Raw genomic sequence first — 12,170 nt, 5'->3', positions numbered from 1 at the left:
AAAATTAATAAAAAAATACAAATAACGTCAAATAAAAATTACACAACAATTTTAACCAATACCACCACCACTTTGCCACAGCAACGCGTGGCTGGGCACAGCTAGTAATGAAAATAATAATAAGTACAGTCAACTGTTATAATACACAGTAGTATCTTCCAGACCGTAATGTTTAAAGGAAACTGTAATCATCAAGGTTTAAATGCTATGTTACAAATAAATGTTACAAATATTATGAAGTCTTAAAAGATATATTAACAAATACTATTTTGCAAAGGTTGAATGTGTTTATACTATGTTGGTTGCCAAATCCAATTGGAGTCTTCAGAAACTGTTTAAATAGTGGAGACTACTTGATATGTTTTGACTCTAGTCCACATTTAAGCTATCTGTCGGGGGTGCTTTGAATGCGATTTTCCTGTTTCTTGGCAGGGGGTTGGACTGGATTGTCTGTGAGGTCTCTTCCAACTCTTATGATTCTATTATTCTATTCTACGATTCCCCCAGGCAGGAAGCAGCCAGGCTTTGAAGCTGCAAGGCAATTCAGTGCTAATCAAGGTGGCCAGTTGCAACATTCACACTTGCCTCAAGCACCACTCTGAACATCATTCCGCAGATATATAGACCCCAACAGACCTCACAACCTCTGAGGATGCCTGCCATGGATGTGGGCAAAAGGTCAGGAGAGAATGCTGCTGGAACATGGCCACACAGCCCGGAAAATTCATAGCAGCCCAGCATTATTTTATATCTGGGTTTTTTTGTTTTTCACTTTTGTGGGGGGTTCTATATACCCCTACGCCTAGTGAATATGGAGGGTTAACTGTATATGTTTTGATTCTGAAGTATTCACCATAGTTCTGGTGTTTTATAACAAACTTAGACCCAATCTACACTGCAATATAGTGCCATTTCATAGTGCAATTTGACTCTTAGAGCACCTATTGCTACCGGGAACACATTTGTTTTCTTTTCCCAGAGGTGCCGATTTTCAGTTTGCAGCTCTTGACATTTCATAATGCTTTTCTCTTTCTCCAGGAATTGTTTGCTTTCTCCAGGAATTGACGCATCAGTACTACGAGCATTATTTTTTATGTCTGGCATGTTATGTTCTAATTATGTATCAGCTGGAATCTCATGAGATTTTTACATCGCCGTTTTCGACAGGTTTATATTCCTGTTGGTTCTTTGTTTGCATAGATCCCACCTTATCAACACAGCCATTAATCTTGCATTGAGCCTGGGCAACTTGGCAACGTGGGCAAATAAGGTGGCCAAATAGTTCTATCCTTTTCTTTACATAGATGACGGCGTCGTTGATGGGAATAGAACTGTCGTCATGCCAATAAAGATCAATGTCCAATTCTGGGAATGGTAAGAGTAATTTTTCTGAGTTCTGTGCAAAGCGCTGAACTCAAACGGACCACCTTTTAAAATCGCCGTTGCCATTCCCCCAAGACTTTTATGCGTCTGCCTTGCTGGTCTCAGCCATGTGCTTCTGAAATGAGCCCGTGTCCATTTCAAGGGAGTCGGGTTTCTCCAACCTGCTTCTCCAGCTGCCACGTTCTGCTGGCACTGAATCAAGCAGAAAATGGATAGAGTTTCACAGGAAACCTGTGCTCCATGTAGACTTGGTTAGGAAAGCTTTGTGCCTCCAGAAGAAGAGGCAACAGGCGTAAGGAAGAGACTGGCTCAGCTCACGAGTTGGTGGCAGGCCGAAATGCAATAGGTCTAGATCAGGGGTCCCCAAACTAAGGCCCTCCAAGGTCATTGACCTGGCCCCTGTCCTAAACTTTAGACTTAAGGTTGACCTAAGTCTCTCTGGTCTTTGGAGGTCTCTTTGCTTACCTATGGTCTTATCAGATCATCTAGATGGTCTTTGGAGATATCTTTGCTTAGCTATGGACTTATTAGACCATCTAGATGGCTTTTGGAGGTCACTTTCCTTACCTATAGTCCTATGAGATCATCTAGATGGCCTTTGAGGGTCCCTTTCCTTATCTATGGTCTTCTGATGGCCTGATGAGATCATCTAGATAGCCTTTGAGGGTCCCTTTCCTTACTTATGGTCTTATGAGATCATCTAGATGGTCTTTGGAGGTCTCTTTGCTTAGCTATGGACTTATTAGACCATCTAGATGGCTTTTGGAGGCCACTTTCCTTACCTATAGTCCTATGAGACCATCTAGATGGCCTTTGAGGGTCCCTTTCCTTATCTATGGTCTTCTGATGGCCTGATGAGATCATCTAGATGGCCTTTGAGGGTCTCTTTCCTTACTTATGGTCTTACGAGACCATCTAGATGGTCTTTGGGGGTCTCTTTGCTTATCTATGGTCTTATGAGATCGTCTAGATCAGGGGTCCCCAAACTAAGGCCCTCCAAGGTCATTGACCTGGCCCCTGTCCTAAACTTTAGGCTTAGGGTTGACCTAAGTCTGACATGGCTTGAAGGCACACAACAACAATCATCCTAATTTTGGACTATTTCATCATATTCCGGCCCCCCAACAGTCTGAGGGAATGTGAATCGGCCCTCCACTTAAAAAGTTTGAGGACCCCTGGTCTAGATCAGTGGTTCCCAGTCTCCAACATTAGTAGGAAAAGGGTTACGAATCAACTTTAGATTCTGTTTGGTTACCTGGGATGCTGATTCAGAAAATCGCATTGGATAGACCACATCACCTCTAGTTTCTGATACAGAACATATGCCATCCAGTAGTCGCCATCTGCTCGCCCACAGAAAACCATATTTAATAATCTGGAGCTGATGTGGTCTATCCAATGCAATTTTCTGAATCGGCACACCAAATAACCCCAGGTACAGGCCTCAAAACGAAGTCTCCAAGGTGCCCCTACTTTCGGGTGCCACATGGAATTGGAGGAGGAGAAGCAGCAGTCAGGAGGCTTGTTGTCATGCTTGCCTTTCTCCTGACATCCCTGTTGCCTCGACACTATCAGAGGGTTACGCGGGAACAGTCTCATTGCAACAGTGTAGTAATGGTGAGGTCACAGACACTGGTGGTCCATGGACCACAGGTTAGAAACCACTGGAGTGCAAACGTTAAACCATTTTTGTTTTTGTGTCAGGAGTGACTTGAGAAACTGCAAGTCACTTCTGGTGTGATAGGATTGACCATCTGCAAGGACGTCGCCCAGGGGACACCCGGATGTTTGATGTTTTACCTTGTGGGAGGCTTCTCTCACGTACCCGTATGGGGAGCTGGAGCTGACAGAGGGAGCTCACTCACTCTCCCTGGATTCAAACTGCCGAAGTATCGGTCAGCAGTCCTGCCGGCACAAGGGTATAACCCACTGCGCCACCGGGGGCTCCACGCTAAACCAGGCACCTAATTGAAACACTACTTTAACATAATAACATTCAAACAATGAAATCACAACCAATACATATTGGGTGTTAAATAGAGCACGTCTAATTGCATATCCATCTTTCCGGGTCAGCTAAGGCCGAAGATCTATTTAAACAGGAAGGTCTTTGCTTGGTGGGGAAAATACAATTTTGGCAGGGAAAAGACAGTGTGGTGTAGTGGTTTGAGCACAGAGCCAGAAGGCACACAACCACTGAATATCATGCCCGTTGTGCATTTTTTATGCACCTTTACAGTCATAATTATATGTACAATAAGACTTTATCAGGAGTGGAAAAGTGCCAATTTCAAAAGGATTAATGCCTTTCTAGTTCTTCATCAGGCATGTTCAAAAGGTACATTTGTGGTGTCATTTTATGGTATCAAAAACTACAAATAACACAATAATAATAATAATAATAATAATAATAATAATAATAATAATAATAATAATATCAGCCGCTATCAGGACCTCAAGATTGAACTTCAAAGACTCTGGCAGAAACCAGTGCAGGTGGTCCCGGTGGTGATAGGCACACTGGGTGCTGTGCCAAAAGATCTCAGTCGGCATTTGGAAACAATAGACATTGACAAAATCACAATCTGCCAACTGCAAAAGGCCACCCTACTGGGATCTGCGCGCATCATCCGAAAATACATCACACAGTCCTAGGCACTTGGGAAGTGTTCGACTTGTGATTTTGTGATACGAAATCCAGCATATCTATCTTGTTTGCTGTGTCATAATAATAATAATAATAATAATAATAATAATAATAATAATAATAATAATAATAATAATATAATTTGAGACTTCCAAATTCAGACTGATAGTGTTTTGGAGCATAATGCTCCTGACCTCAGAGCCCCCTGACTGCTGAGCTGCTGAACTTGCGGACCAAAAGGTCGCAGGTTCAAATCTGGGGAGCGGAGTGAGCTCCTGCTGTTAGCCCCAGCTTCTGCCAACCTAGCAGTTCGAAAACATGCCAATGTGAGTAGATCAATAGGTACTAATTCGGCAGGAAGGTAATGGCGCTCCATGCAGTCATTCCGGCCACATGACCTTGGAGGTGTCTATGGACAACGCCGGCTCTTCGGCTTAGAAATGGACGTGAGCACCAGAGTCGGACACAACTACACTTAACGTCAGGGGAAAACTTTTACCTTAATAGCCAGGAAGTATTACACTGTACGCAACAAACACTTAAAAAATTATATCTGTTTGAATAAATTAAAAATTAAACAATTAAAAAAGGATTAATGCCACACCTGTCAAAGGCAGGGACTGTTCTTTGATGGGAGTTATAAATACTAAAGATAATCCTTGCTATGAATCCTTGTATAAAATATATATTCTGTCCTGCACTGTAGGGATTGCTTTTACAAATCCTAAAAGGCACCTTAGGTTGCCAACTTTTTCCACTGCTTTTGGCCCTTTTAGAGCAGGACGACACCCAAAGAAGCAGCAGGCAACGCTTCCGTCGTTGCTTTATAAGCATTGACGCTAAATATTTGCATATGGTTTGGCTGGAAGACGCAGAAGCCAGGGCCAATTAATAGGAGAAAATGCTGGCAATCTTCAAGATCAGCTGAGTTTCACTGCAGTCTTCCAGGCATCTCCATATTTAGGGAGATGGCATCATTGCCTCTTAAGTTCACGCCTTTTGGCAAAGGCAAGACCGGTAGTTAAGCCCGAGAGATCTGTGCCACGCTTTTGATGTGAGGCAACTTCTCTTTGTTCATGCCAAGGAGTAAACCTTTGATGCCACATCATCGGCATTTAGTCATATATATACCTTTTCCTTGAATCACACCTGGGCACCCACATATACGAGAACCAGTTGGACGGGTGTGTTTGGGGAAGATCCCAGAGGATCGGAAGTCCCCGTTGACTAGCAAAAACAGCTGGAACATTAGCATTTGTAATTATAGGTTTCTGAAAACAGAGGCTCACTTTTCACCCTCTGAATGTTTTTGCCATCCTAGAGATCTCAATTGGCATTGTTTCTGGAACTTGATATCCAAACATATGAATGACCAAGGCTGAAAATTACTGACTTCACTGAGTCTTCTGCCTTGAGATGGACTTCAAAACCCATCATTCTCAGACAATATAGCCAAGGGAGACAAATGACGGGAGTTTCAGTCCAGCAAGTAGAACATTACGGTAACAAATGTAAAGCAGACCCAACTACCCATGCAGTTCCTCGCCTTTATTTTACACAAATGGCATCTTGTTTTCTCACTTTCAGCTGCCTACTTGCAATAAGGTAAAGGTTTCCCATTGTGTATACAATGTATACTAGTCATATTGAGAGATACACACACAAACATATGTGTATACAATGTATACTAGTCATATTGAGAGATACACACACAAACATATGTGTATACAATGTATACTAGTCCTACAGAAATACACAAACATAGGTATATACAATGTATACTAGTTATATAGATACACACAAGCAAACATATGTGTATACAATGTATTCTAGTCATACAAAGACATACACACATACAGTATAGTCTCACTTATCCAAGACTCGCTTATCCAAGCTTCTGGATAAGCCATTTTTGTAGTCAATGTTTTCAATATATCGTGATATTTTGGTGCTAAATTCGCAAATGCAGTAATTACAACATAACACTCCTGCGCAGTGAACTACTTTTTCTGTCAAATTTATTGTATAACATGATGTTTTGGTGCGTCATTTGTAAAATCATAACCTAATGTGGTGTTTAATAGGCTTTTCCTTAATCTCTCCTTATTATCCAACGCTTAACCAAAGTTCTGCTGGCTCATTTACATTGGATAAGTGAGAGACTACTGTATATATATATATATATATATATATATATATATATATAGTATAGGAATGCATATAATATACATATCTAGTAGATGTGTATGAATATAGTATATGAACGAACGTACTATACATTATTATACACATATAGTAAATGTATAGGAATATATATAGTATAGGAATATATATAATATAGGAATACATATAGTATACATATCTAGTAGATGTGTATGAACATAGTATATGAATGAATGTACTATACTATACACATATAGTAAATGTATAGGAATATATATAGTATAGGAATATATATAGTATACAAATCTAGTAAATGTATATGAATATAGTATATGAATGAACATACCATACATTATTATACATATAGTAAATGTATAAGGTAAAGGTATAGGAATACATATAATATACATATCTGGTAGATGTGTATGAATGTAGTATATGAATGAATGTACTATACATTGATATACATATAGTAAATGTATAAGAATATATATATATATATATATAGTATAGGAATACATATAGTATACATATCTAGTAAACGTATATGAATAAAGTATATGAATGAATGCACTATACATTACTATACACATATAGTAAATGTATAGGAATATATATAGTATAGGAATATATATATAGTATACATATCTAGTAGATGTGTATGAATGTAGTATATGAATGAGTGTACTATACTATACACATATAGCAAATGTATAGGAATATATATATATATATATATATATATATATATAGTATAAGAATATATATAGTATAGGAATATATATAGTATACATATCTAGTAGATGTGTATGAATGTAGCATATGAATGAGTGTACTATATACAGTAGAGTCTCACTTATCCAAGCCTCTGGATAATCCAAGCCATTTTTGTAGTCAATGTTTTCAATATATCATGATATTTTGGTGCTAAATTCATAAATACAGTAATTACAACATAACATTACTGCGTATTGAACTACTTTTTCTGTCAAATTTGTTGTATAACATGAAGTTTTGGTGCTTAATTTGTAAAACCATAACCTAATTTGATGTTTAATAGGCTTTTCCTTAATCCCTCCTTATTATCCAAGATATTCACTTATCCAAGCTTCTGCCGGCCCGTTCAGCTTGGATAAGTGACACTCTACTGTATACATATATAGTAAATGTATAGGAATATATATAGTATAGGAATATATATAGTATACATAACTAGTAGATGTGTATGAATGTAGTATATAAATGCATGTACTATACTATACACATATAGTAAATGTATAGGAATATATATATATATATATATAGTATAGGAATACATATAGTATACATATCTAGTAGATGTGTATGAATATAGTATATTCATACACATTAATATACTATATGCTTTGAATGAAATTTCCTGCTTCTTAGCGGGGGGTTGGACTAGATGACCCATGAGGTCTCTTCCAACTCTACTATTCTATGATTCTATGAATGATTCTACTGTACATTATTATACATATAGTAAATGTATAGGAATATATATATATATATATATATATATATATATCGTATAGGAATATATATAATGAGTGAGTGTACTATATATTACAATACATCTATATATATAAAAGAGTGATGGCATCAGGGCAGCGGACAAAACAACAAAACTACAGGCCCCCCAACCTCGAAATTTGACAACACAACCCATCATCCACGGCTCTAGGTTGATACAACAAAAAGGAAAGAAAAATAAAATAGAGGGAGAGGAATAATTGTTTTTATCCAATTGCTGCCAATTACAAGGCTATGTTCCGCCCACTTGGTCTCCTAGCAACCTACTCAGCCCAGGGGACAGGCAGGGTTAGGCCTCACTTAGGCCTCTTCCACGCATTATCTAATTTGCACTGGATTATATGGCAATGTAGACTCAAGGCCCTTCCACACAGCTATATTACGCATTTATAATCTTATATTATCCTGACAGATGGCCATCCAGCCTCTACATAATAATGATGAAGAAGAAGATGATAATAATAATAATAATAATAATAATAGAAGCATAGAATCCAAGAGTTTGGAGAGACCCCTAAGGGCCATCCAGCCCAACCCTTTCTACTATGCAGCAGGACACAATCCAAGCATTCACAACACATGGACTTAACGTATAAATACTATACAATACTACACAAGGACATAGACCCTCTCTACCCTCACCACTTTCACAGGACACAAACAACCCAATGCATACTAAACCTAAAGACAACCATATAACAGACACTCAATACCACCACTACCTCAACAATTTCTCACCAACACCACCAGACAACGCCACAGCAATGCGTGGCCGGGCATAGCTAGTATCTAATAAATGTATATGAATGTATGTGTGTATGTACAGTAGAGTCTCACTTATCCAACATAAACGGGCCGGCAGAACGTTGGATAAGCGAATATGTTGGATAATGAGGAATTAAGGATAACCCTATTAAACATCAAATTAAGTCATGATTTTACAAATTAAGCACCAAAACATCATGTTAGACAACAAATTTGTCAGAAAAAGTAGTTCAGTACACAGTAATGCTATATAGTAATTACTGTATTTATGAATTTAGCACCAAAATATCACGATATATTGAAAGCATTGACTACAAAAATGCGTTGGATAATCCAGAATGTTGGATAAGCGAGTGTTGGATAAGTGAGACTCTACTGTATTACATTTTTGCCTGTATTTCTTCTTTCTCTTCCTTCCTTCCTCTCTGGATTCTTAAGTATCCTTTGCATTCGTGCACTAGGGTCAAATCCCAAAATCAAAATTCATGAAAATTAGAGAAGAGCAGACCCAAACCGCGATGAGGATGAAGCCAGGAGCGTGGCAGCCCTTCGGCCCCTTGGCCCCATTCATTTCCGAAGCCTCTCCCCCCTTTTTTTCCTCCCTTTCTTCCCTCCATGAGTCACCCTTTCAGCTGCTCAGGCGAAGAATCCAACTTTCCCAACATAGTCTCAACATGTTCGCGGGCGAGACCAAGTGGAAGGGAGGAAATAGGGGGGTCCTGTTGGGGCGGGGAGGCTCGGTTGGGGTGTTTACAAACGCCCATATTTCACTCAGGTACCCAGAGGAGTAAATAAGGACGATGTTAGTGTTTTGGGGCTTTAAAAAGGAAAGAAAACCCACCCTGGAAGGGGTTTCGGGGCGAGCGGGACCTCCCCGGCTCCCCTTTTTTGGACAATGGTACGTTCCGGATTGAGGGGCCAGACTGGGCAGAGGCTCTACAATAGTTGTGCTCTGGCCTCTCTTTGCAACATCAGCTGCCGCAATTTGGGACTCCAAAAAAAAAAAAAAAAGCCAGAAGCGGATACAGATCGAGACTAAGTATCCCCGGCTTCCATTTCCCCGTCTTGGAAAGTATTTTTTGCAACCATTGTGGGGATCCCAGCTACGTCGGGGACCCCTCTGCAAAGGCGTTTGTAGTTTTCCATTGGGAGGGAGGGGGGCCCAGCTGCCTCCTCCCCCCTCCTTGGATGACCTGAGCCAAGACCTGGATTTTTGCAATCTTTAGTATATATATTTTAAAATAATATTTAGGTGGATTTTTTTAACCAAAAAAATTACAAATAATAATAATATTAACAACCTGGGAGGAAAATTCTTATTTTTCCCCCATTTTCCTTCTAAAAAATATAAATCCAAGCATGGAGCAAAGGGAAGAGCCCACCAAGGCCTTGGAGACGAAGCAACAGCCGGAGGATGAGCATGGAGGTAAATATTTATTGATAATAAGGAAGGTGATGTTGCAGATTGTTGCCTAGGAAAGCTAGATATTTGCCCTATAGGTTCCTGCAGATCTCTGTATTTTTATTCTTATTTTTTTGCTGTGAGTTTAAGGGCAGCTTTTTGCTCTTTTTCCCCCCCCTCCCATCCCTCCCAAAGCATGAACTCATCGCTTGGGCATTGCATTGTGTGAGGCTTTGCATGCAAGCGAAGGAGGAAGGGGGTTTCCAAAAGGAAGATGGACTGGTGTGGAATCCAGCTGCACTGTGGAATTAATGCGGTTTGGTGCCACTTGTGTTTGTGTGGATTGCCATGATGCAGTGAGGGTTGCTGTCATGCCAAGGAAGGCATCTTGAGGTGCATCTGCACTGTGGAATTAATGCAGTTTGACTGCCATGGCTCAGTGTTATGGCATCCTGGGAGTTGTAGTTCGACAAGGTCTGCTATGGCCTTGCCAAGCCACAAATAATATAATAATAATAATTTATTTATACTCCGCTTTGCCAAGCCAATAATAATAATAATAATAATAATAATTTTATTCTTATACCCCGCCCCATCTCCCCGAAGGGACTCGGGGCGGCTTACATGGGGCCAAGCCCGAATAGAACAATAAAAACAAGACAAGAAACCAATAAAACCAATAATCAAACCATAAAAACAAGTCATAAAAACCTCATACAAGATAAAATGTTAAAATCATGAATAAAGTTCAAAGAATCTAGGCTAAGAGTGCAATTATTATTATTATTATTATTATTATTATTATTATTATTATTTATACCCCACTTTATCTCCCCAAAGAGGACCCAAAGCCACATCTGCACTGTAGAATTAATGCGGTTTGACTGCCATGGCTCAGTGTTATGGCATCCTGGGAGTTGTAGTTTGACAAGGTCTGCTATGGCCTCGACAAGCCACAAATAATAATAATAATAATAATAATAATAATAATAATAATAAAATTATTATTATTATTATTATTCACACCCCGCTTTATCTCCCCAGCCACGTCTCAGTGTTATGGCATCCTGGGAGTTGTAGTTTGACAAGGTCTGCTGTGGCCTCGACAAGCCACAAATAATAATAATAATATAATTAATAATAATAATATTATTATTATTCATACCCCGCTTTATCTCCCCAGCCATGTCTCAGTGTTATGGCATCCTGGGAGTTGTAGTTCAACAAGGTCTGCTATGGCCTCGACAAGCCACAAATAATAATAATAATAATAATAATAATAATAATAATAATAATATAATTAATAATAATAATAATAATATTATTATTCATACCCCGCTTTATCTCCCCAGCCATGTCTCAGTGTTATGGCATCCTGGGAGTTGTAGTTTGACAAGGTCTGCCATGGCCTCAACAAGGTTTGTTATGGCCTCGCCAAGCCACAAATAATAATAATAATAATTCATACCCTGCTTTATCTCCCCAAAGGGTACCTGAAGTCGCATCTGCACTGTGGAATTAATGTGGTTTGGTGCCACTTGTATTTGTGTGGCCTAGGTGCATCTACATTGTAGGATTGATGCAGTTTGACTGCCATGGCTTAGTGTTATGGCATCCTGGGAGTTGTAGTTGCCTCATCAAACTACAAATCCTATAGCATTGAGCCCTGATGGGTAAAATGATGTCTCATTATCCCCAAATACTAAAAGTCCCAGAATCCCATAACGTTGAGCCTTGGGCAATTCATGCTGTGCCAGACTGCATTCATTCTACGGTGTAGATTCATCCTTCTTCCCTTTCGCATCCCAAAATGCCTTTTTATTTTCCCAGGCATGTGGGGAAAGGCCACATCGATATAGGGCGCGTCTATATTGTTGAATTAATGTGGTTTGGCACCACTTGAACTGCCACGGCTCAATGCTATGGAATGCTGGGGGCTGTAGTTTGGAGAGGCAAGAGCATACTTCGACAGGGGAGGCCAGAGATAATGTACAAACACAGCACAACTCCAGGATTCCATAGCATTGACCAGTGGCCGCTCAAGTGGATCCAAACTGGATGAATGGTATAGTGGGAATGCATTCATGGATTTTATATGTATCCCCTCCTTTTGCCGTTCGTCAGGCCTTGTGTTGAAAAGGCTGGGTTTGTAAATCAAACCCCTTTTCTTTCCTCCCGTCCCGCCCAACCCCAAAGTGGCATCTTCCGACAGCTGTTGCCTTTGGGGACACGTGACGGTGGGGACAGCCACCTGCC

The 12,170-nt window shown here is 39.7% G+C and overlaps 1 protein-coding gene across 3 annotated transcripts in view; it reads left to right on the top strand.

Moving 5' to 3' along the window:
* The first annotated feature begins 9,434 nt into the window (after positions 1-9,434).
* map7d1 (MAP7 domain containing 1) overlaps positions 9,435-12,170 on the top strand; it is a 68,365-nt gene continuing 65,629 nt past the window's right edge. For all 3 annotated transcript variants that reach the window (XM_016997717.2, XM_008121442.3, XM_008121441.3), the window contains exon 1: positions 9,435-9,938. In XM_016997717.2, coding sequence (XP_016853206.1) covers positions 9,872-9,938 — 67 coding nt within the window. In that variant the 5' untranslated portion in view covers positions 9,435-9,871. The remainder of the gene's footprint in view (positions 9,939-12,170) is intronic.

Source organism: Anolis carolinensis, unplaced genomic scaffold (genome assembly GCF_035594765.1).
Source record: "Anolis carolinensis isolate JA03-04 unplaced genomic scaffold, rAnoCar3.1.pri scaffold_10, whole genome shotgun sequence".
In the NCBI taxonomy this organism is placed as follows: Eukaryota; Metazoa; Chordata; class Lepidosauria; order Squamata; family Dactyloidae; genus Anolis; species Anolis carolinensis.
The sequence above is the reverse complement of the archived record's forward strand: the minus strand, read 5'-3'. Positions and strand labels throughout refer to the sequence as shown.